Source organism: Gossypium arboreum, chromosome 5 (genome assembly GCF_025698485.1).
Source record: "Gossypium arboreum isolate Shixiya-1 chromosome 5, ASM2569848v2, whole genome shotgun sequence".
NCBI lineage: Eukaryota > Viridiplantae > Streptophyta > Magnoliopsida > Malvales > Malvaceae > Gossypium > Gossypium arboreum.
Window position 1 is genome coordinate 20173244 of NC_069074.1, and position 26441 is coordinate 20199684.

The 26441-nt window shown below is 32.8% G+C and overlaps 3 protein-coding genes across 3 annotated transcripts; all 3 read left to right on the forward strand.

Moving 5' to 3' along the window:
• Positions 1–6288: 6288 nt before the first annotated feature.
• Positions 6289–7590, forward strand: LOC108468369 (transcription factor bHLH30-like). The gene is made up of 2 exons (XM_053028871.1): positions 6289–6836; positions 6922–7590. Exons 1-2 carry the CDS (start codon positions 6633–6635, stop codon positions 7408–7410), a joined length of 693 nt encoding a protein of 230 aa, XP_052884831.1. The 5' UTR covers positions 6289–6632; the 3' UTR covers positions 7411–7590.
• A 2066-nt stretch (positions 7591–9656) lies between these two features.
• On the forward strand, positions 9657–12208 carry LOC108451897 (beta carbonic anhydrase 5, chloroplastic-like). Its single transcript, XM_017749603.2, has 10 exons — positions 9657–9901; positions 9992–10137; positions 10235–10296; positions 10545–10670; positions 10763–10811; positions 10906–11019; positions 11124–11177; positions 11313–11395; positions 11481–11583; positions 11675–12208. The coding sequence occupies exons 1-10, from the start codon at positions 9886–9888 to the stop codon at positions 11873–11875; spliced, it is 954 nt and encodes a 317-aa protein (XP_017605092.1). The 5' UTR covers positions 9657–9885; the 3' UTR covers positions 11876–12208.
• Positions 12209–13440: 1232 nt separating this feature from the next.
• LOC108450119 (AP-4 complex subunit mu) lies at positions 13441–18523 on the forward strand. The gene is made up of 13 exons (XM_017747596.2): positions 13441–13762; positions 14403–14497; positions 14763–14966; positions 15258–15374; positions 15480–15608; positions 15985–16111; positions 16483–16586; positions 16687–16791; positions 17004–17098; positions 17184–17271; positions 17378–17438; positions 17573–17646; positions 18233–18523. Exons 1-13 carry the CDS (start codon positions 13705–13707, stop codon positions 18329–18331), a joined length of 1356 nt encoding a protein of 451 aa, XP_017603085.1. The 5' UTR covers positions 13441–13704; the 3' UTR covers positions 18332–18523.
• Positions 18524–26441: the final 7918 nt, after the last annotated feature.

Here is a 26441-nt window from a genome sequence, read left to right on the forward strand (position 1 = left end):
AGATTTTTCAATTTTGTCCTTATTTTATATGTTAAAATTGTAAAATTTCTAATTTTGCCCTTATTTCCCTTATTTTCTGCTTATTTTCTTTACCTTGCCGTCCAGCCTATTCACTTTTAGGCTTAATTGCCCTTTAAATCCTCTTTATTTTAACACTTGAGCTATTTAATCCTTCTAGCAAATTTTGTATTTGTTACAATTTAGTCCTTTTTATTAAATTGACTACCCAAACGTTAAAATTTCTCAACCAAACTTTAATACTAGCTAAATTACACTTCATAAATATTTATAAAAATATTTATAGCTCGATTTTCAAATTCAAGGTCTCAATACCTCGTTTTTGACCCGTTTGACCTAATAAATTCTTTTAATTCACCAAATTCACCAATTCACAAATTCTTCTAAATTCTTACTTGACTCATAAATATTTAATTACTATCTTGTTAAATCTTACTTGTCGAATTTAGTGATCTCTAATCACCATTTCTGACACCACTGAAAATTAGGCCGTTACAACTAAATTGTGAAAAATTTGAAATTAGGGGTTTAATTGAAAATTGGAAACTAAATTTAGCTTAAAGAGAAATTAGTGTAAAAATATAGGATTAAATGTGAAGAATAAAAAGTAGCATTCGTTTAAGGATTAAATTGGAATTTAAACAATTATTGAGTGAAATTTGAAATATTCAATGTGAAATTAATTTGTGTTGTATTGATGTTTTTTAATTGTTTTAATTCCGTAGCTAACATCGTATCGGAATCCTCGACTAAAAATGGGAGGGATAAAATAGACGTCGAATAATTCAGAATCCACGGTTTATGTTTTTATAATCCGAACTAAGTTATAAATTATTGCATTTTAATTTCTTGCATTTGGTAAGCATTAGAGGTGAGAACTATTGTGTTTTACAATTGAAATAGATTGACTTGGTATGTGATGAATTTATTGAAATGATATTGATTGAATTGAATAGGTATATATGTGATAATGTGCTTATATGAAATTTGATATTAGATATATATATTGAAAGCAAAATGAAACCCTATTAACTGTATCGGGTTGAGTTGGATTTAGATGGCATGCCATAGGATACGAAGTGTTCAGGGATTTTTTCGACTTCAAGTCAATGAGGCACTTGGTGCCAATTTGCTTTGGTTTAATCAATGAGACAGTGGATGTTAATTTATATAGCGCTAGGCGCAATTGTTATTTCAGATTTACTCGATGAGGCACTGAGTACAAACTGGTGTGTTGGTTGGATCCGTGTATCCGTCCGAGTTCGAGTCATGTTAATAAGGGTAAATAAATAATAAAGTTTTATAATTGATATTTAAATGACATGAAATGTGAAATATGTTGTGAACAAATGGAATATATGAGTTACGTACTCATGAATTGGATATGGAATGGATAATGCCATTGTTTAAATGAAATGTGGATTGATATGTGAAAAGCTAATTATGTAGCTAGTGATGTGTGTTGAGATATTTGTTAAAGAAAACAAATATGGTAGCATGTGAAAATTGAATATGGTATGAAATGATATGATAACATACATGAAATTGAAATAATGGCATATGACAAATATAAGCTTAGACAATAGTATGTTCATATAATTCAAATTATGCATTTTTGTATAATTATATCTTTAATTGTTCGAATTATAGAAATATCACTGAGTTTTACTTAGCATACGGTTTTGGTTTTTCCGTGCGCAGGTTAGGTACTTTTCTTTTGATCGCCTATTCAGCATCCAGCAACGATCCCGATCTCAAATGTGGTTATGTTTATCTTTTTGTGTTCACATGTACCTAGGATGTCTAGTTTATAGTTATTTTGTAGATAGATTGTAAATGAAGTTATAAGTGTAATGTTAGTTTGATTATATAAATGCATGTTTGTGTTTGAAGCCATAATTTGGCATGTTGTTTGAACCAATACTTGTTATGTGTATGTGAATATAAGTTGATGTTTTAGGTAGATATGAGCTAGGCCAAATTGATGGATTTTAGCATGTTTAAAATTTTGATTTGAATAATGCATTGATGATATGTTTTGATGATATAAATGTGGTATCAATAAGGGTACATTGATTAGGCATATAGGATGATTGTTTTTGCATGTTTTAAGTGTGTTTGATCGTGTTTTGAATAGATTAAACAAATGGTTTTGAGTTGCTTAATGTCCAAGCAAGTTGGAAATGATAAACTTGTGGAAGACACATTTTAGGTCCATAGGCCAGACACACGGGTGTGTGACTTGATCGTGTGAGAAACATGGCTAGCACACTGGCGTATGAGGCCATTTCGAGGGTTACACAGTCTAGCACACGGGCGTGTGGCTTGGCCGTATGACCCAAGTAAGTGAATTACACGGGCACGGACACGGGCTGGGACACGGTCGTGTGTCCCTACTTCAAATGCCCACATGGCTTGGCTACACGCTCGTATGATCCCTGCAGTGAAATTTTTCTAACTTTTTCTCAAAAATTTCAAATATTCCCGATTTAGTCTCAAATCATTTTTAAAGTGATTTTAGGCCCTAAATGGCTTGAATAAGGGACTCTGCATGTTTAAGGATGAATTATATTATGATTATCATAATGTTTCAAAACCAATGAATTAGATTATGTTTATTCGGTAATGTTTCGAAACTCTATTCCAGCGATGGATATGGGTTAGAGGTGTTACAATGGGTGATTAGCTTACTTCGCTGGTCATAACTAATTCCTATTTCGGGTTTATACTCAATCAACTAGTCATTACCCTAGTAGGATCTCTCGATCTTCCACTAAACTAATGGGTAGACAAGAACTACTTATCTCTCGACCTCACAATCCAAACTGGTTTGGGGATAAGGTGTTCATGGATAGGTTATATCAATTTTGGGTTAATTCCCATCTAAATATCTTCCTAGGATCGTCAAACCTAGGGTTTAAATTCTTCCTTTTCCAAACAACAGATCAGCTAAGAAAACCCTATATAATAATCAATTAATCACACCTCCACTCACTAATCCCTCATAAGAGGATTAGTTCTTCATGGATCTCATGAACACAATAAAATTGATTATAAAGATAAACATAAATAACAATCAAAAGAAAGGTTTAAGAGATTCCTGAATTGTATTGATTGAAGCGCAAAATCTACAATAGTTTGATCACGTTTACAACTCACGTTCTCTGAAGAACACAAATAGAAAAGAACTGAAATAAGCCTAAAGCCTAAAAGAAAGGAAAAACTTAAAACTAAATTTACAAAGAAAGATTTAGAATATAAAAATTATCCCCAAACAAGTGTTTTAATAGCTTATTTATAGAGTTAGGGTTGTCGTCGTCCTCAACCCTAGGTCAACTGACGTTCTCGTGTTTAATTTCCATTGTGCAGACCAAGATGCCACTGTAATAAGTGTTCCCTGTAGAAGGTTGGTGTCAGGACACCCTAGTGCTTGTGTCGCAACATCGAAGCCAATATGCATGCTTCAGGGGTGTGTCGCAACATCCCTTAGCTGTGTCGCGACACCAAAGGTAGTATGGTAATTCTTGCATTCTGCTCCCTATGTTGTGACATTGAACTCCCCGTGTTGCAACATAGCGACCAGCCTTGAGTTCCTACGCCTTTGAGTGGTCTCCTACACACTTAGTATGTTAGCTCGCCTTCAAGCTTCATTCAACCCCTAAGGTCAATAAAAGACTCAAAATACACTTTTATTGAATTTATATTAAACTAAAAAAATGTAACTAAAACATAATGAAAATGCTCGGATTCAAACTCCTTAAGTACGAAAACTAGTTTAATGTGTTGCACCTTATTACGATAGATCAGTATAGTTGCCTGGCGTATTTAGAAGAATCATAACCTTTTTATCTTTTAGGGAATAACGTGGAGTGTGAGGAGTTGGTAAAAGTTTCATATAGTTGAGTCAAACAATATACCTTATACCATAAAGCAAATGTTCCTAAATGGCAAGTGTCAAACTCAGTCCCACCTTTATTCGAGAATTGGATTCAATTGAACATTGATGATGGCATAGTAAAAGAGGGTTCCGGGGTTGTCATGATTGGGGGTTTTACGAGACAGATACGAGAGTTGGATCCTTGGCTATAATCGGTTTATTGGAATCTATTCTATCTTAGATGTGAAATTATGGGACATTTGGAATGGTCTGATGATTGCATTAGATATATGATTTGACAATTTGATAATTTTTTCAAACGGTCAAGAGGCAACACAAGCTCTACAAAGTAAGTCTTCAAAGGGTTCGAATTCCGCTTTGGTCAGAAGAATCCGATTGTTATTCGCTAAAATGGTGCATTGGTCGATTCGTCATGTTTTTAGATAACTCAACAAAGATGTTGATAAAGCGAAAATGATGGTTGGTTATAACAGTGGCCTTCAATTTTTTGAAACGCCTCCAAGGGGACTTGAGTATATATCTAAATAGTTCTTTGTAATACTTTTTCTTTTAAAAAAAAAGGCTACATTTGTTTGTGAATTCTTTCTCCGAAATCACACATGACTGCTTTAGCATTACCCTTAAAATTATTATTTTAGTAATAAAATTAATTTTTACTTAAATATAATTATAAAATGTATAAGCATTGATATGAATATTATTAATTATTGTTAGCTTTAACTTATAAAGCTTTTTATACAACTAACATTTAAAATAAAATTTTTCTTAAGTAATTTCATGAAAATATTATTAAAAATCTCATTGTAGATTTTAAGATTTTAAAATAGTAAAAAAAAACCTTTAATAGAGTCAATTCAAAATAATTTCAATATGTTCCAACTTGTAAGCACTTTTCAAGGGTTAAATATGGATACCTTACCTAAAGTGCCAATAGAGGTCAGTAGACAACCATTTCTGGAAGTAAAATATAGATTCTTCAGGTATCAATGCTGAACACAAAATATATATACTTGTCTTTACGGTATCAATATTTTTTTGCTTCTAACGGTTATTCATTGGCACTCCAAAAAGCATGAAATTAATACTCAATCATCACAAAAAAAAAAAAAAAAAGTTTATTTCTTACCTTCTTTCTCTTGTGCATATTTTTGTGAAAGATTTATGTAAGCTTTATTCATCTTACTGAAAGCTAAACACCTACCAGTTTTTTGTTTATACAAATTTACCATTTTGTAAGTTTGGTTCAATCTTTATAATTACCATTGCCAAAAAAAAAAAAAAAGATAATGGTTTTTATGTTATAGTGAACTCAAAACTTGTTAAGAATTGAGGTGAAGGTAATGGAGATCGATGGTTAAATCATTATAAATTATTTGTGTTAATTTTTTAAATTTGAAATAAATAAAATTTTTAATTATCTATTCATATTCTTTCGTTTTTCTTTTCCGAAAAAGGGAATAAACTTTTATTTAACAATTACTTCAAGGTTGAATACATAACTATCCCTTAGCATCATTTAAAAGTAGATTTCAACAACAAGATGGATTAGAGCAAACAAGTGATTTAAACAATCAAGTGATTTTTTTTCAATTGTATAAGTTGAGAAATTTGAATCGGTTGTTTCCTACTGTCGGTAGGAATAATGTGGTATAACGAGTGCCAAGGAAAGCATGAACCATGAGACATAAGTTGGGTCTGGAAACATACCGATTGAAACCAGACGAAATACAGTGTTCAAGATGTTAGAAAACGAAACAAATATCATTTCACAAACGTTGTCGGGACTGGTCATTGACACTGTCATTAGATGGTGATCTCACTTCTCTATAGTCTTCAAGATCTAGTGGGGGTCCACCCAACACTCTCACATGCAATTTTTTATACCTTCATCCCCCCCGTTCTCTCCTGTCTTCATTTTCAATTTCTTTGGTCAAATAATAAATTAAACCCCTCAAAAAAAAAAATCGTCCCATTTTTTGAGGTATAATATATTTACAAAGCTAAATTATTGTATGCAAAGTTTAAAAAAACAAAATGCAGACACAAACCATGACTGACACAGTGACATCAGGCATACATGGACTCAAGGCCTTCAAAAAAAAAACAGAAGCAGGCTTTGAATCATCATAACAATGACTATATTATCGTGTTGAAGTGACCAATATATATACATATGCAGGCGATAGCAGCCCAGGGACGACGTCGATAAATATGTAAAAAGAGAAAAGAAAAGAGAAACAAAGGGGAATGCGTGTGAAAATGAAGCAATGAAACAAATAGTGATGTATATAGAAATATAGTCCGGCCGAATCACCATTTTCATGATTAGGTCCTGCCCTGCTCCGACAAAAGCTGTCGGCGCCAACCACCGCCCGCCGTGACTCTTTTTTTTTTTAACCTTTCAAATCGTTTCGTTCAAAAGCTTAATTAAAATTTACTATTTAATTTGAGTTTTGACCATTATTCTGTTTTTTACTTGCATGTTCTTTTATTATTATTTTCACTCTAACCAAGTCCCACCTCGGATAACGATTATTCACTTTTACTTAAGTCATTATCAACAATATCGATAAAAAGAAAAAAAAGAAAGACCAAGTGCCTGTCTAAGTACTTCTTTTACTTTCACTTGTTCTAGTTTGTAAACTAGAGTTGTCTTCTCCCCTCATTCTATTTTCTTTTTCTTTCTCTTTTACGCTATATTATTGCAAGGGAAAAGATGTTTCCTGTGAAAAGTTTCAGTGGGGTTGAGAATAACAACAGCCCGGTCATGTTAATGGAGGGTGACGATTCCTTTAAGGATTTATCGGAGAGAAAATCAGCGGAAGCCTGTAACAGTCACAAGGAAGCTGAAAGGAGGCGCAGGCAACGTATCAATGCACATTTCTCAACTCTCCGTTCTCTCCTCCCCAACACCACTAAGGTTCTTTTAACAAAACAAAAACAAACAATGCTACTGTTAGTGTTACGATTGATGTTGTTTTAACGTCTCTGTCTTTTTGGAACAGACGGATAAGGCATCGTTACTGGCGGAGGTTGTTCATCACGTGAGGGAGCTAAAGAGGCAAGTGGAAGACGTAGGGCGGCGCGGCCGCGACGGTTGTTGTAGTAACAGCCGACCGGAGCTCGACAAGTCGTGGCCGTTTCCTGGGGAATGTGACGAGGCGACGTTGAGCTTTTGTAACGAAGGAGGGAAGTTGTTGAAAGCGACGATTTGTTGCGAGGATAGGCCGGGTTTGAACCACGATTTGAGCCGGGTGATTAGGTTGGTTCAGGCTAAGGTGGTTCGGGCTGAGATGACGACGGTTGGTGGGCGGACCAAGAGCGTCGTGGTGATGCAATGGAGCGGCGATGAGGAGCAAGTTGGACCGTTGAAACGGGCTTTGAAGGATGTGGTGGAGAACCGGGTTTCTAGGTTGGCCCAAGGGCCGGGAAGTAAACGGGCTCGGGTTTTTGGGTCGAATAGTGAAACTGGACATGGGTTTTTGGTAGGTTGAGGAAGTGTTTGATTTTGTTGATGTGATAATGCCATAATGGTAAATTAGAAAATAACTTGAATATTATAAGGTTAAATTAAATGTGTATATATATTATATTATACTCTCAATTGGTTAATTTTGAGGAATTTGGGATGTTTTATTATTATAGTATAGTATATATAAGAGAGGTTTCTTCAAGTTTTCCTTATTTATCTTTTCCTACTATTTATATTTATATTTATAATAAATAAGGCATGCTTGTCTACTTATTTGGTGCTTTCTTTTCTTTTGTTTGTTAACTCTTTTAACTCCATATGTTATTTTTAAATTAATGTCAATTTAAATTTTTCTACTTCTCCGGTGATTCAATTGATTATTTTCGTGTTATTAAGTTTTAATTTAAGCACAATGATTAAGTGTTAGCAAATATAACTAATTTGAGCAATAATGAGTTTCAATGACAATACTGAAAGGTGTTATATGTTAGGTAATATATAAATTATTATTTTTAAATAAAAGGCATTTATTAAAGAGAAAAATAAGATAAGAAGTCAATTATAAAACAAGAAAAGCACCTAAATTCAAATCATGATGCTTATCCAATACATCCAAACCTAGTTCCACTCATCAATATCCACATTAGCCAAAATACATTTCATGTAGTTTACTTTTCAAAGTCATCTTTGTGAAAACGTGTGTAAGTTTATTGGCATCCCTACGAATCTAATGGAATGAGAACGGATGGAAGCCAAAGGCAATAGTGACACAATTTTTAAGAATTAATTTTGAATCCAAGACATCCAAATGATCAAGATGAAAAGCTTGCCAGAAATGTTGATTATCGGTTTCAAAAAAACACCATCCAAATGCAACGATTGAAACCAAGAAACAACCTTATGCGTAGCTAAAATTTCAGCCATAAAAGAATCAAAATTACTCTTCATGAAGGTCGCAATAAATCTCACGGAACCACTTGTTTCATTGCGCACAATAGCAGCCCATCCCATTTCGCCACTCTAGCGCTGTCAATATTACATTTAAGCATCTCAATATTCGGCTTTCTCCAACAAACGTCGCATCCCTCAACCGCCGGACGCAGGACTGACTGATAGGAATGAACCATGCATGCCCCAACCAACATTGTAAAAATTCGTCCACATAATGCACAAGTTAGTCGGCTGTCATAGAAATTTGTTTCCAAACCATCACATTTCTGCTAAACCAAATGCCCCAGAACACGCCTCCTCTTTTCATCTTGCTGCTTAACCAGCATGCAAGCAACAAACTCCTTAACCGAACCATTGATAGGCACAAAACCAGTTTCCTGCCAAACAGTTGTTGCAAAGGGGCAATGAAAAAAAATGTGCTCCACATCCTTACTGGCATGACGACATCTAATACAGATTCATTGCAAGTATGGTGAGACTTTTTAAAATAAGAATTTAATATATATTATTAATGTAATTAATTGAATTGGTATCATAAATTAGTCTTATATTAATTCAGATTTAAAGTGATTAAAAATAGCCTTATATTCAATTTTGAGTTACATATAGGATTAAATGATATTTAACACAAAATTTTAAATTTTTATTAATTATCTTTACAATTTGCTGTTATTTCTTTTTATAATAACTACCTCCTTTATATATATATATATATATATATATATATATATATATATTTACTTTTCTTTTTAAAAAATGTCACCTGAGCGTATAGAAATCTAGTATATATTAATAAGAGAATGTGTTAATAAAATTTATAAAATTAAACCTCACATCTTATACCCTAAAATGGTAATAAATCATATCCAAGTGAAATCCTGTACTAACATAGTACGTCGTGTGGTAAAATGACCAAATCAGAGTTCTTAAATGATTATGTTAGGGGACACATCACTACTCACAATTACACATTTAAACATGATGTTAAAATAAATCAAATTTAAATTGAATAGAGACATATTTTATAATATTTATTATAATTATAACAGTTAAAATAAATCTTTATAATAACAACAACTAAATTCAGGAGTCAGATAATCAAATATATAAAAAAGATTGAATCAAAGATGTTAAAAAATTTCAAAGCATGAATGCTTCATTAAATTTGATGAACACGTTATTTTGTAGTTTGAAATTGATTGCTTGAGAGGATAAAGGCAAAGCCACTTGTTTTGTAGCTTTGCATGACTAGCGAAGGGGACCAATATTTTTTTAGGTATTTGTTTTTGCTTGTTCAGACCCCACAAAGATTGGATAACTATTGGTGTTCCGTTTGCTTGGATAAGCATGCCTTGTTTGTCTTCGTCACCCTCTCAAGTATGCCAACAATCCTGGAGAACAAAACAATTTTAAAATAAAATAAAATAAAAATACAAAAACCCCCAATCTGAAAACTTTACGTGATGATATGGAGAACACGATCATGGAAACAGAGCTATAAAAGGAAATTCATTATTACGAAGCAAATGCAAAGGTGGGAAGAGAAATGGCCTGGTTGATCCGTAAGTATAATAATCGTAAATTCAAGGAGTATGATATTCTGATATGGAAGTTTTGTAATTTTTTTTGGTGATATGTGAACTTGAATTTAGGCTTTAAAGCTCGATCGCTTGTATCAGCGACAAGGTCACTACGCGATACCCTCGATTCTTATCGCTGCTCACTGTCTCATTTCTCTGGGTTTACTACCGATGACTCTGTTCGCAGTTTCCCGAGGAAATGGCTTTGTTCAAAAGCGGTGCGTTTTGTTGATAATATTCTTTTCTCTTGTTTCATTTCTTTCTTTCTCCCACAATGATTCCCTCCTTTTGATATGTACATATATACTTGGATAGATGAGATTGAATGATGTGGACGACATACAATCAAGGTCATCGTCTTCACCGGATATCACTAGGTAAAATATGGCTTTCAATTTCTGTTGTTTAGATTATTATAAGATATTAGGTTCAAATTCAGTTTTTGAGGCTGTTGATTCTCCAAGCTTTTAATGGAAAGATGATTGCAGTCAATGAAATTCCATAGCCAGAGACCATTTCAGTACATATTCCCAAATGTCATTAATAACCCATGTTACTTGAGTTCTGTTATACTTTTGGATTAGCTACTTGAAAGTTGAAACCATAGCATTCTCTATATCTACAGGAGGCCCTCGGTTTCTGCTTCTAGCAATTCCCTAGGTGTAGGACTACAAGAAGTTACAGGCTCCAAATTGAACTTGTTTGACGAGTTGAAACTGAGGTTTCTGAGTTTTAAACATCACAAATATTTGTAAGTTCTACTTAGCAGTAGGGTCATAAAATAAAGGTTCCCATGATCTGTTTTTTTCTTTTAATTCCTTGTAAATTTTCATTTTCAAACAGGGAAGAATTGGAGCATTTTGAAACACTTAAAGAAGCTCAAACACCCAAGGTTATAAACCAAACCAAACCAAAGCCACTTTATCAATTTCCCTCATCATGCCTGTTCTATGTGACCAATTAGACTAACAAGTTTTCAAAGACAGTTTATGGTGATTGCTTGTGCAGATTCCAGGGTGTGTCCTTCTACAATCCTTGGGTTTCGACCAGGGGAAGCCTTCATGATTCGAAATGTAGCTAATCTTGTTCCTCCACTCCAGGTATTATTATTATTATTTAGCCATGCTGTCTTCAACTTCATTGAATTTGACAAAGCAATGAAAACACATACTACAGATTTCATTAAAATTTATCCTTTTCGCAGAAGGGACCTTCAGAAACTAACGCTGCCCTTGAATTTGCAGTAAAAACTCTTCAAGTAAGTGATTATTTATTGGCAAGAATACACAAGCAGCTGTTTATAAACGTATAACTTGCCAGTTTTCGTAAAATAGAGTATAAAAGGTAGATCAAAACTCAGAAAACATGGTTTTTTTTTTTTTTTCATTACTAGGTTGAAAACATATTAATTATCGGTCACAGTTGCTGCGGAGGAATTCAGACCCTTATGAGCATGCAAGATAATAGTGACTCCAGGTGATGATATATGTTTTTCCTGTTTTAGCCTTAAACGAAGCCGCAGAATTTTTTGAGCCTCAATTTATTTGTTCATTTCGAGCAGTTTTATCAAAACTTGGGTTACTAATGGGAAAAATGCAAAGTTAACAACAGAATCTGCCGCAAACCACCTTAGCTTCGATCAACAATGCCGTCTCTGTGAGAAAGTCAGCACTCTTTTTCTAACATTTGGCATCACAAACTCCATAGTTATATGTATTTATTGGAGATGATAATTACATTCAATTGGTGTTGCAGGAATCCATAAATATGTCGCTAATGAACTTGCTAACATATCCGTGGATAAAAGAGAAGGTGAAGAAAGAGATGCTGTTTGTTCATGGAGGATACTATGATTTTCTCAACTGTACATTTGAGAAGTGGACGCTTGATTTCAAGGGAGGCAGTGATGAAGAAAAGGGAAGGTTCTTCGTCAAAGATCAACAACTTTGGTGCTGACTGATGCGTTCTTGGCCATTTTATATATATATATATATATTTGAAACCTGTACATTGCAAGAAAATGACAATTATACAAATATAAACGGCGTTTGATACGTAAAAAGCAAAGGCTGCAAAGCTCAATTATCAAATCAAACCACGCCCAAACATTATATTGAGCTAAAGGCAAATCCAGCATGTAATTGGAAGGGATTGTAAAGCTAAGGGTGCAATCTGGCTAGGATTGTCGATTACAGAAGGTAATGGCGCGGGATTATCATTTTATTGTTTGTATGTTTTGTCTCGCCTGAATGTTAAAACCTATATAATATTACAACTTTTTTATGTAGATATCTCAACTTTCATCTCATTTGATATCCATTAGTTATTTATAATAATTTCAAAGGGTAAACTGTAGTTAAAAGTGATTAATCTATTAGTAATTTTACGTCACGATTATTAAATTATTTAAAAGTTTTCATTTATGTAATTGAATTATTTGAAGGTTTTTCACTAGGCTCTTAATTTTTTTTTAAAAAATGTTCGACTAGGGAGCTTCAAGTGACAATTCGATGATTGATACAATGGATCAGTATCCATTAACTAATAGAAAAGTATACCTTTAGATCTTATTTGATTTGACAGTCCATGTTAGAGATCGGAGAAAAAAGCTATTTAGATTTTGTTTCGTAAGTTTGTGATATTCAAAACTGTTTCACGAAAAAAAAATTGAATTGTAGAAGAAAAGAGAACGAGAGTTTTCAATTGGTGCAGGTCGTGTGAATAGAGAATTCTTACAATAGGGATTTTAACAATCTAATGACTTAAATAAAATTTTTGAATAGTTTAATTATCATTTTATAAAATTTTTAAGTTAAGTGACCAAAATGTAAATTTATTAAAATTTAGTAACTTAAGTATAATTTACCATAATTTCAATGTGCACTGGTAATGCAATAATCTATAAACATCTAACTTAAATATTTTAAGATTTATCTTCTAAAATTAATAATATAAGAGTAAAATTATAATTTCAAAATATTGAGACAGGAATGTTCACTTTTTAAAAACTGCTTCACTAAAATAATACTTTCCATTAAGAATGGATTATTTCATAATTCAGCTTTTGCATTCTTATTGTTTCAAATTAATTATGTTTATAATTCAACAAGTTTAACCATCATTTATGACTTCCACAACTCATCAATCAGCACTACACATTTGAATATTAATGATTTGTGTATTAAAAATTGGGGTAAATCACATTAATAGTTTCTAACATTTTTTAAAATTACATTATAGTCATTTAACTTTTAAAAGTTATATAATAATTACTAATATTCTTGAATTGTTAAATTTTGATTATTTATCTATTAATTTTTTAAATTTATTGTTAAGGAAAATTTTAAAATGATATTTTAATTATAGTTTAACGCCAAATTTATTATTAACATTTTGAATTAACGTGCTACATCATCAAAATTGAATAATCTAAATGTAAATTTAAACAAAATTTAGAGACTTAGTGAAATTTATCCTAGAAATTAATAAATGAAGTAGTAATGGTCGATTGGATCCACCTTGGCATATAAAGTCGTTTAAATATCACTCCGAGGTCAAGAAAGGAATAATTTAAATTATAAGGTATGGACATAAAATTTCGAGATCTTTAAGGGGTCAAAACATAAATGTAAAATCGAAGTAAAAAACAGCCGACTGGGAAGAAGCAGAAGAAACAAAGCCTAAAAGATCGAAGCTGCAGTGCATAAAAACAAAGCAAAATCAAAATCGCAGGCAAATTCATAGAGGGAAGGAAATTGGAGGAGACGATTTGAACGGCGAAAATCATGATCTCTCAGTTTTTCGTGCTCTCTCAGCGAGGCGATAACATAGTTTTTCGCGATTGTCAGTTTACCTTCTTATTATTTACTCTTTGGATCCAAATTTCATTCCTCTTTTTTTTTTTTTCATTGGAATCTTGCGATATATTTATTGGAATGAGATCCTTGCTTTTAAGCTTTTTTTTCTCTCAATAATTAGTGCGATAATTGACTTTGTAGATCTGAATCTTTTTATTTCATATTCGATTCTTGCTCTGTTCAGTTGGATGGAAAATATTTAGTATAAGACAATTCTTTTCCTATGCTGCATTCTGAATTATAGTTTATGCTAGTTTAGCTTTCAAAATTTCCTTTTATTTTCAACCATGATTCTCGAGTCCATTTAGATCAGCTTTCAGTTCATCTTTACTGATGAATGAATGATAAGCTTTGAATTGATTTTGCATGTAGTAATTTAGCAAAATCAGTAGGAATAGTTGGCCTGGAAAGCTATTTATCAATTTCTGGACGCTGAAATTCACGATGCATATGGAAATGTCTTGACCTTTATTTATATTTACAATTGGCACTTAAGCATGTACCTAATGGAAGATAATTGTAAATTATTATTTACAATATTGATTTATAATTGTGGTTTGATTTTATCGAACACAAAGATCTTTACAGCCCAAAACATGACACTGATTGAATGATTGTTACTGCAGATCGGGGTGAAGTAGCGAAAGGAAGTGCAGAGATTTTCTTCCGGAAAGTTAAGTTCTGGAAAGAGGATGGACAAGAGGAGGCACCCCCTGTCTTTGTAGGTATTATATTACTAAAGAATGTAATATCAGGCCAGATGATTTTATGCCGGCTGGACAAATTATATGCATTAAATAGAATAATCAACATATTTTCTCTAGCTATCCCTCTTGGTATGCTTAGTTTTTAGATTGATTTAATCACTCCTATTATTTATCATGTATCAATGGCTGGTATAATCCAATGCACATTTACTTTATTGTTATAGTTTACAAGCTGGAGTAGTGCTCTAATAATTTTGTACAATTCTTTTCCATCAATAGAATGTGGATGGTGTGAACTACTTCCATGTGAAGGTTGTTGGGCTGTTGTTTGTTGCAACCACAAGGGTTAATGTATCGCCATCTCTTGTCCTGGAACTTCTGCAAAGGATTGCTCGTGTCATTAAAGATTATTTAGGGGTTCTAAGTGAAGATTCATTGCGGAAAAACTTTGTTCTTGTATATGAACTGCTTGATGAAGTCATTGTAAGTTCTTTTCATACTAAACTTTTCAGTTGGTATATATATATTTGGTCAAAGGCTTGCTACTCTTAATTAACTACCAAGGGATTACTGCACTGTGTCGTTGCTCAAGAAGTTGATACGAGTTTATAATAGACTGCGTGTTAGAATTGACTTGTACATCATAAAATTTAACATTCCTCTCCTATGAAATATGCATAAGGCTTTTCAAATTAGGTGAAGTATTTACCATTAACCATGTATTGTTCTTGTGAAAAGATTCTAATAGCTTCTGCTTCTTTTTTTTTCCACCAGGACTTTGGTTATGTGCAAACAACATCTACTGAAGTTTTGAAGTCCTACGTTTTTAATGAGCCAATTGTGGTTGATGCTGCACGTTTGCAACCTCTTGGCCCTGCTGCCATCTTTATGGTATGATGAAGTTCCTGATTATCAACCTTGATATAAATGGTACTCTCTTATTTTATCAAAATGCATTTGTGCGGATATTTATTTTTCAATTTTGGATGTATGCAGCAAGGAACCAAAAGAATGCCTGGCACAGCAGTTACAAAGTCTGTTGTAGCAAATGAGCCTGGAGGCCGGAAGAGAGAGGAAATTTTTGTGGATATAATTGAGAAAATCAGTGTCACATTTAGCTCTAGTGTGAGTGACTACATTGTTATTTTAATTTGGAAATATCTAAAGTGTTCTAATTTCTAGTTATTAGACATTTGGATTTCATTATTTTTCTTATATTTTTTGGATTAGTTGAACTATTATCTTTTTTCTCCCTTAAAACCTTTTGACCTGTATGTTCATTCCCTCTCTTTTTGAACTAAATAAAGTGAAAGAACTACCATTGTGTTCTTTCTCTCCCCGTTATCTTCAAAGTTTATTTGCACTCTATCCCTCATCAGTTGTTTAATTTCAGTTTATGATTTTTTTCAAAAAAATAAAAATATACAGTCCACAAACATGCTTCCATAACATCGTGCATGATTAAATAAACTGCTAACCAATTGAATGATATTTTAAACAGGGGTATATACTGACTTCCGAGATTGATGGCACTATTCAAATGAAAAGTTATTTGTCAGGAAATCCAGAAATTCGACTAGCTCTTAATGAAGATCTGAGCATAGGAAGAGGAGGGGGAACAGTCTATGGTACTGCCTTCACCCATTCGTATTGCTTTTATATTATAACATATATATGTATATATTGAAAATTGTCTTTCCATAGAGTTGCTGTCTTCAAGGTTTTCATTGCAAACAGTTGAACGGATGTGTGGAAAGTATAACTTAATCAATAAGCACTATTTCCGTTTATTCAATTACTTTTTAGTTAATGAAATTTTTTCTATTGTTTCAAGAGGATTATTTGTATATGATATTTAGCCATGATTTTCACTTGCAACTAGTATTTTGATATGAACATTCTTAGCAATATTGGTTTAACCTACGTTTTTGTATCTATTATTCACCCTCTATTTCAAACCAATGATTTGTCATTCTATTGGGTCTGCTTGTTGTGACAGACTATAGGAGTTCATCTGGTTCAGGCGCTGTGATACTCGATGATTGTAATTTTCATGAATCAGTGCGTCTTGATAGTTTTGACATGGACAGGACTCTATCTCTGGTGAGTAAAGTTCTGATTGTAGCAGGTAGAAAATTTTGCAGACTGAAGAGATGTATTTGCATTTTTTAGTCTAATGTTTCGTTCTGCTATTATCTTTCAGGTACCACCAGATGGTGAATTTCCTGTCATGAACTACCGAATGACGCAGGAATTTAAGCCTCCTTTCCGTATTAATTGTTTAATTGAAGAAGCTGGACAGCTTAAAGTGAGCTTGTCTTTCTTGACTTGCATACATTATGATGGATTCATCATATGCTTTTTCCCATAATCCATAAGCATGCATATTTCCTGAAATAATAATAATAATTTGATAAGGGCCTATTTCATGTTCAAGTAGTTCATCAAGTTCTAATATAAATTTGCAATCTAGAGCGTTTATTTCTGGTTCCAATCTTTCTCCTCTATTAATTTTTTTAGGCTGAAGTGATTATTAAAGTACGCGCGGAGTTCCCTTCAAACATTACTGCAAACACAATTGCTGTACAAATGCCACTTCCTAAATATACTACTAGGTATTTTCCTTTTCTCTGGTCAATGTCAAGTTTGGTGGGACAAATAGATATATTTCCGTGGATTACATCTTTTGGATTCTTTCAGAGCTAGTTTTGAGTTGGAACCTGGAGCTGTTGGACAAAGAACTGATTTCAAAGAAGCTAACAAGAAACTTGAATGGGGATTGAAGAAGGTAAGGCTTTTTACAGATGTTTTGAGAAGGTTTTACCATCAAATAATTCAATTATATGGTAGCATTTTCCCTTTCAATCTAATCATCATTTTGTATTGCTTGACAGATCGTGGGTGGATCTGAACATACACTTCGTGCAAAGCTGACATTTTCACAGGAATCACATGGTATGCATTATCCATAATTTATTTCTTTTAAAGAATCATTTTTCTAAATTTTTTCTCTCTCAATTTGATCAATTCATTTGAGAAAATGTGTTAAATTCCTTTCTCATTGATGAAATATTTATGGTTTAATTCAGCAAACCTCACAAAGGAAGCTGGTCCAGTTAGCATGACTTTCACAATACCAATGTATAATGTTTCAAGGCTTCAGGTACAGATACTCTTACTGGTAGTTTCCTAGAGGATTGAAATGTCCATATTTTGGCTGGTAAAAGCAAAAGGTCTAATGGATCTATGATAAAGCCTGGAATAGAAGATGACTTAAAAGGAAGAAGCAGTGCCTAAAATAAAAATTGCTTAAAAATTTTGTTCTTTGTATATAATGCAATTGAAATATTATCAATGTTCATGGTGCAATTATTCGGGTTCAATCAATTGTCTGTCTTCTTGACGGATAATGCCTATTTGGACTTGACTTGGGACCTTATTTAGGATAATACCTAAGCCTTAGACCAGTGCACTCTCCGTATGCATATATGCATGTTTGTTGATTTAGTCACTTAGATCAGGGTTCACAACTCGTTTCACCAATTAGGTCTATATTTTTGCCACATCATGAATGCTTCCTATCACCATTTTGATTTAACAATACGAAGTTTGTCATTTAGTAGTAAAAGCCAACTCTCAAAGCATTTTTTATAGCACATAGGACAAAGATTCAAGTCTCCGCAATGTTTCTAAACCCTAATCCACTGTTTCAAAAGATTAGAAATATTAATATTGTTCTACTGCTGCAGGTGAAATACTTGCAGATAGCAAAGAAAGCCAGCTCCTATAATCCATATCGATGGGTGAGATATGTCACTCAGGCCAATTCGTATGTTGCTCGAATATGATACTGTCAAACCTCTCTTTTTCTTTAACATGTTCTGTATTTGTTGACTCCCAGATGGCACTTTTTTCCTTTTTTTTTTCTTTTCATTAACTGCTATAAACATTTTTATCATGTAGCCATTACCTGATTTCTATGTTAGTGGTCTTTGTATTGACAATCTAGTACAATTTTTGGATGTTGCGTTTGTGCCGAATTCAATGTTTGCGGGATGTTATTTGTTGATTCGCAAGCATGGAGCCGTTCTACTTGCATTTAACTACCCTACATTAGTAAACCCTGCTATACTTGACTGGCACAGGCACCGGCACCGGCCCCGGCCATCACGTGCATGATCATTCTTGTGTTAGAAAAGATGAAACAAACATTCCATGCTTTCCTTCTGTTACCTTGCATACAGACTATTCATGGTTTCCAGGCCGTGAAATATCAACCCTTTGTATTTCCTTCCGTCAACTTTGCTTATATTAGTAGGTTTGCCCGGTCCAAGGTTTAAAAGAAAGGGCTTCTCTTTTCAAAGCCTGATTACTATTATATGTATTCAGAATTTTTAATAGTTTTTGAAAAATAAGTATATTTATATTCATATTTATGTTTGAATATATCTACTTTTGGCTTTTCTTCATTTTGATAAAGTCAAATACTTTTGAAGACATCCAATAATCCTCGCGCATGTTGTACATTTTTCCATTAAAACAATTTTTTCAAGTTCGGTTTCTAGCAACTAACCCTCTGCAACCAATACAAGTTGTATTTAATAGAATGTTTGTTTTTTTTGGTTCAATATCCTTTTGACAGAATTATGTTATTGAGGTCAAAGCTTTGAAAGTAAAATTATAATAAATAAATTAAATTAAATTAAACACTTTCTGAAAGGTGAGATAATAAATAATATATTACTAAAATTGAGGGACTCCATTTTCTTTTTGGTCAAAGGACTCCATTTTCAAGGAAACTGATTGAACTTTATTCTATCTTATTATATCACAGATTTAACCATAAATTTTGTAGCATATTACGGAAAGTCTTTGTTATGTTCATCTTTATCTTTTTATTATTTCTTTACCTTTGCTTTAGTAACGAAATGAATAAAATGCCAAAAAAATGGATCATTGTGATTGGGTTCTACTTTAACTATTGGCCTAGTTAGATTAATCAAATTTCCTTTTTCAGCAAATCTCATTTAGACAGCTAATTGTATATTAATCATGAAGTGTTCTTATTCTTTAATCACCTTGACATTGATTTTACTTGTGGTCCTAAAATGGCAAGCGAAAATGCCCATTTTATTCTTCTCTCACCAATTTTGTAAACTTTCCATAAATTCAAATCATACACACTTCATTAACAAGAGATTCTATTGGATTTAGTGAAAAGAAAAGTTAAAAACAACGATTCTCTTAGTTTCAATATGATTTGACTTTTTAGGGGAACAAATGTCTTTAATGGCTTTCATTTTTTTTAAATTAAAATTTTTGAAACTTACCTATTACAAGTATTGAAATAACTTAATATTGAATTTAACTTAATTAATTAATGTTAGGATCGACCCGATTAAGCAACAAGTAAAAAAAATAGTAGAATAAATTGAGAAATTGAACATACAAATTTAACGTGAAAAAATCCCTCCAAAGATGATAAAAAACTACGGGCAAATATAATTTTACTATAATGGCAAAAGAATGGAGAGTACAAAAGATAGAGATAAAAACTAAACCCCGAAAACCTAAAAACAAAGAACCCACAAAACGTAAACACAAAATTCTCTAAATGTATTATGAGTTCTAATATCTAATGGGTGTATTTTCTAAGGTTGTAAAAGAGCCTATTTATAGGCTAAATTCATAAGTCAAATAATAATAAAATAATCTAGACTAATCATAGTTTGATTAAAACAAATAAACACAGTTTAACTGAAAGATTATTTCTCAAATTTGACTGAAATAGTAGTCATGCTCAACAAATCTCCACATTGACTCATATTTCCACAATGCCATCTTTGTCAAAGCCCGCCACGGACCTATCTTAAACCATGTAGGGAATTAATTGAGTCGAATCTGTGCTTAGAAACTACAAGACTTCTAGCCTTCGACTTGTACACTACCGAATTAAAACTAACCCGAGTCTAATTTTCATGAACACAGTGCCCTAACTTTTCAAAACCTGCATCCAAAAGAGAACCTCTCTTCAACGAAACGGTCATACCTTTTTCCCTCCTATGACCAAGTTGCCTCCACTCCAAACGAGTTGACTTCGACTCTGTAACGGACGAGGGACGTCCGATTTCACCAGTCACTGTAGAACCTTCCAGAATATAAAGACTACCAGTTCTTTTACCTTTTAACAAAACGAGAGCTTCACAAGATACTTTAATATCACTCGACTCGATGTTGATTTTGCATCCTTTCAAGTTTAAAATACTCAATGAGATGAGATTCTTTCGTAAATCAGGTACATACTTGACATTTAAGAGTGTCCTAATCGTCCCATCTTGTATCCTAATTTTAACAGTACCAATACCAATTACCTTACTAGATGAATCGTTTCCCATGCGCACAACTCCACCTTCAATCGAACTGTATGTAGAGAACCATTCTTTATTGGGACACATGTGGAAAGAACATCTCGAATCTAGGATCCACTCAGACATGAGCTTGGAGTTCTCGCTCGTTGACACTAACAAGAAATCATCACCGCTTTCATCGGCCAAATTAGCACCAACTACATATTCCTCGTTACTCTTAGCAACTCTTTTATTTCGCAGTTTATAACAACCTGCTTTGACGTGACCTAACTTTTTACAATAGCGACACCTTTTGTCTCGTTTCTTTGATGCTACCAAAACGGAAGGTTGCCTATCTACCTTGCTTTCCAAACTAAACTCATTGTCAAGTTTGTCTCTACTCAACAAATGACCCTTCACATCTTCGAATAAGAGTTTGTCTCTGCCATAAATCAGGGTCTCTCTGAAAGACTTGTATGAAGGGGGTAGCAAACACAATAATAGCATAGCCTGATCTTTATCGTCAATTTGAACCTCAACGTTCTTTAAATCATTTAAAAGAGTAATGAATTGACTAATGTGATCTCCAAGAAGCTCACATTCGTTCATGCGAAACGTAAATAGACGTTGTTTTAACACTAAACGATTAGCCAATGACTTAGTCGCATAAAGAGTTTCTAGCCTTTTCCACAAGGCGAATGAGGTTTTCTCCATCAATACCTCCTGCAATACCGTATTCGCGAGGCACAACTGGATTGCAGACAAAGCCTTTTCATCAAGCTCTTCCCATTCTGTTTTATTTAAATTCTCAGGCTTTTTCCCGATAACAACCTTTTTCAAACCGGATTGAACTAGAATTGCCATCATCTGAACTTGTCGCAGATTGAAATTTGTCTCACCATCGAACTTCTCAATTTCAAACCTTATTGCTACCATCTCTGAACGGGTTGATCTATGAAAATTGAACTACCTCTGATACCACTTGTTGGGATCAACCCGATTAAGCAACAAGTAAAAAAAATAGCAGAATAAACTAAAAAAATTGAACACACAAATTTAACGTGGAAAAACCCCTCTAAAGATGATAAAAAATCACGGACAAAGATAATTTTACTATAATGGAAAAAGAACGAATAGTACAAAAGATAGAGATAAAAACTAAACCCCAAAAACCCGAAAACAAAGAACCCACAAAACGTAAATACAAAATTCTCTAAATGTGTTATGAGTTCTAATATCTAATGGGTGTATTTTCTAACGTTGTAAAAGAGCCTATTTATAGGCTAAATTCATAAGTTAAATAATAATAAAATAATCTAGACTAATTAGAGTTTGATTAAAATAAATAAACAGAGTTTAACTGAAAGATTATTTCTTACTGAAATAGGAGTCATACTCAACAATTAATTTATACATAATTTTCATGAGGTGGAATTCCAACTTAGATGTCCAAAATCTTAGGAGTTCAAGTTTTACTTATGTAATCAAGGCCTCGTTGGTTTAATTTTACATTTTCTATATGTTTTAACTAGATTTTTGTAAATTTTACAAGACTGTCATTTGATTTAGTTTTAAGGAATTTTTCCTTCACGAGATCAAGTTTGGGCGTATAAGTTTTACACAAAATCGAGCCTATGCGAGTTTCTAGTATGCCAACATGAAAGGTTTTTTTTTAGATTATATATCTACATGAAAGTTGAGATAAGTAATACATGGTTCATATAGAAAATAATATCTCTCTCCCTTCTTTCCAGAAAATTCATTTTCTCTCTCTACTAGAGCTTGATTCATGGGTTGCTCGTGAGCAGCTTTTCGACCTTTAGGTCCGCACTGCTCACATTTTGTTCTTTATCTTATTTATTTATTTCTCTTATGCGTTTCGATATAATAACTCAAGATTTCGAATTTCATTTTTTTTCGCCAACCTTAGGTCGTTGATAAGAGGTTGGTTTGTCTTGGAACTCCATGGTCATGGGTTCACCCTTGGTTTAGGTTGTCCATTCCCCAAGTCTCTATTAAGGCCTTTGCTTTTTAGACTTTGTTGTTTCTCCGTTTCCTTGGGGTTTTTCGGATCTAAACCTCGATAGATTATGGTGTTTACACCAAATCTTACTTCTAGTGGTTGTTGTTGCGGATGTTTTGTTTTTGGGTCTTCCAATGTTGGTGTTTCTAGCTAGTTTTATGGCAACTTTGGCATTATGTTTTAGGGCTTCACGATGGCATGACCTCCGCTGGAGGTGTGCATGCCTTTAAGCCAGTTGCGACAGCCTCTAGCTATATTCCCAAAGTGCTCTCATCAGAATTAGCTGCTAAGATTTCTTAGGAACCGGGTTCCGTTGAGCTTAGCCCTATGGACTTTGTTGTTGTATTTTTTTTAGGCCTTAGGCCCTTTTTTTTTCTTTTTCTTTTTCTGTAATTGGCTCTTTTTTAATGAATGAGTTGATTCTCATTTGAACCAATATATGCTTGTTGTGTCCCATTCCTAACAGTAGATCACCCATCAAAACTTTTCGGTGCTTATTTTTATTCTTAAGAAAGATGCAGTAAAAAAAAAAAAAACTAGATTATATTTCACTTGAAATGTGGGTGAAAAAGAAATTTTAAATAAAAATATGCTTATAAAAGCCCAAATGAGAGGCAGGGGGGAACCGGAGCCTTAAAATGTAAAATTACATTTTACGCCTTTAAAATTTTTTAAAAATTTTAAATTAATAAAGATAAAATTATACTTTAGTCCCCTAAAATTATAAAAATTCGATTTAATCATTTACAAATTATAAAGATATAAATTATAAAAAATTAAAATTTCATCTGGCCCCCTAAAAAATTTTTCTCGCTTCGCCCCTAATGTGAGGTTTTGGAGTTCTTGGTGTCATGAATTTAATTTTTTTTTAATATTTGTTATTTTTAAATAAAAGGTTTTTTCCATTTCTTATTTAATTAATTCATGATACTAACTCAGTAAAGACTAAAATGTAGTGTAAATAATAGTTTAGATAAATTACTTGTAAACCAAAATAACAGAACTTGGATATATATTTTTTTATATATAGTTGGCTTCATATATACCAGGAGCTAAAGTAGAAGTGAAGCTTCACCTTTCGGCTTTTGCTTTGTCTTTAAAATCTGTTGTGTGATGCCAACATATTCCATGTTAGTGTAAATGCTTTTACTTTCCTATGCAGCTGCAAACATGTCTTATTCTATTTAAGTTACTCAAATTAGCAATTTCTTCCTTTTAAAATTATCCCTTCATTCCTTTGTCGTCCTAAAGTTATCCCATGCTTTGGTCTAAAGCTTTGCTATAAATTTTTATGTCTTGTATAAATTCCCTTCTCAATTCACATAAATCTAATGGCCCCTATGCTTTTTTAAGTCTCTTCATGACCTAGCACAAACATTTGCTATTTCATATGATCTTAGATTCTTTTCCGACTAAATTTTAGAACTTGGGTAGCTTAACATGGTTTTTTTATTATAAAAATTACATTACAAATATGATATATTTATCTTTTAGAAAATATAAAGTATGTAAAAAAAAGTTTTATAAGTGAACAAGACGTCAAAAATTTTAAAATTAAATTTACTTAACTTCATTTTTAATGATGTGATAACATTAAATTCATTGACCAGATATAAAATTATATATGATCAATGCATCAATTATTAACCCCAAAAATTATTATATAATTTTTAAGATAAAACAAATAAAGTTTCACTTACGAGTTTAACAAATTTTTTTATCTATAAAACCTTGTGTGGTAAAACTAAAATAATTATTGGAAGCAAAACTATTTATGTGATAAATTGTTTATTCCAATTTTATTGCATAAATTTGGAGATCACAAAATACATAAAGTGCAACAAATATCATGCAAACTCAATCTATATTTTAGTTGGCTTGAGTTTTAAGACAAAGTTTGCAAGTAAAAAGCTTTCTTAATAAATAATGATCATGGATCGTACTCATAAATAGGTATAAAATGTCAATAATTTGTTAGGAAATACCTAAGTTAATGAAGAAAAAGAAAGTAGGTTCAAGGATGCTTCCTCTCTAATCATAGTAACGACATCCCAGTTCCAAACAAATAAACTAAAGAATTTTGTTATTTAGTGCTCTCACAATGCCACTTCTCAACACTACTAATAAATACATAGATATTTTAACAAAAGTCATCCATCTTAAATTTTGACTATATCTAGTTTGTGAAAAATAAAATAGAATAAAATAAATAAAAATAAAGAACACATAAATTTTACGTGGAAACCCTTTCGGGAAAAAAACCACGGGCAGAGGAGAAGAAAATTCACTATGTCGAAAAATTTTTACTCAAATACAAGAGGAATAGACTATGTCTATTTATAGGCTTGCAAAGCCATATTCTAGTAGGATTGAAACACCTTATCCTAATCAATATAAAATAGATGGAGTTTAATAAGGTTTAAAAACCTTATTCTAAAATAAAATAAAAGAAGTCTAGTTCTATATGGATTTTACTTTTATTTTATTTTCCATCGTATTTTATTTAAATAAGAATTTTGGGTCACTTAATTCTAACAATCTCCACCTTGACACAAATTCTCAATGAACAAGTTCTTCATCGCGAACTTTCAATAAACAAGTTCTTCACCTCTTCCAAAAAACCCCTTAAGGGTTTAACTTCAACAATGAACACCAACCAAGTCTAAGCAATGCTCAAACTTGGTTATAGGAAGTGACTTAGTCATCATATCTGCAGGATTTTCATGAGTGCTAATTTTGCTCACAACAATATCACCACGAGCAATAATATCACGAACAAAATGATACCGAATATCAATGTGTTTTGTTCTCTCATGAAACATTTGATCTTTTGTAAGAAAGATGGCACTCTGACTGTCACCCTTTGCAACAAGCCTTGCTTTATATCTGGGTTCTTCAACTCCTGGAGTCCCTTCTTTCTTTTTAAACACCCATTTACAACGAACAGCCTTTTTACCTTTAGGAAGTTTTACAAGATCCCATGTTCTGTTTTTGTGGAGTGATTCCATCTCCTCTTGCATAGCAAACATCCACTTTTCTGAGTCTTCACAGCTAATCGCCTCAGAATAATTAAATGGCTCTTGATTCGCATCTATATCTTCAGCCACATTTAAAGCATAAGCAACTAGATCAACCTCGGCATACTTCTTTGGAGGTTTAATTTCTCTTCTTGTCCTGTTTTGGCGATAGAGTATTGCGGTGAAGAAGCAACTCTATTCTCAATTTTGTGTACTTGGCTTGAGGAGTTGATTCTCGTATTAATCGATGCTCCACCGCTTTTGGTTTTCTTTATTGGAAGAGTCTTTAAGAGATAAGTTAGGTAGCATAGCGCTTCATCAAAAACAACATCTCTGCTAATCACAACTTTTCTATTTTCAGACACCATAACTTATAGCCTTTTACACCACTTTATAACCAAGAAAAACGCATTTAATGGATCTCGGTTCCAATTTTCCATTATCAACATGAGCATACGCAGACACCCAAAAATCTTTAAATCGTAATAATTAGCGGGATTACCGACCATACCTCTTGTGGAGTCTTTTCTCAATGGCAACGGATGGAGATCGGTTGATCAAAAACATGCGA

Excerpts from the sequence above, each read along its gene's own strand:
- LOC108468369 (XM_053028871.1), top strand. The coding sequence starts at position 6,633 with ATGTTTCCTGTGAAAAGTTTCAGTGGGGTTGAGAATAACAACAGCCCG. Across the intron at positions 6,837-6,921 it reads TCCTCCCCAACACCACTAAG|ACGGATAAGGCATCGTTACT; the intron begins GTTCTTTTAACA and ends TTTTTGGAACAG.
- LOC108451897 (XM_017749603.2), top strand. Across the intron at positions 10,138-10,234 it reads AATGGCTTTGTTCAAAAGCG|ATGAGATTGAATGATGTGGA; the intron begins GTGCGTTTTGTT and ends ATACTTGGATAG. Across the intron at positions 11,396-11,480 it reads CAAGATAATAGTGACTCCAG|TTTTATCAAAACTTGGGTTA; the intron begins GTGATGATATAT and ends CATTTCGAGCAG.
- LOC108450119 (XM_017747596.2), top strand. The coding sequence starts at position 13,705 with ATGATCTCTCAGTTTTTCGTGCTCTCTCAGCGAGGCGATAACATAGTT. Across the intron at positions 14,498-14,762 it reads AGGAGGCACCCCCTGTCTTT|AATGTGGATGGTGTGAACTA; the intron begins GTAGGTATTATA and ends TTCCATCAATAG. Across the intron at positions 15,609-15,984 it reads GTGTCACATTTAGCTCTAGT|GGGTATATACTGACTTCCGA; the intron begins GTGAGTGACTAC and ends TATTTTAAACAG.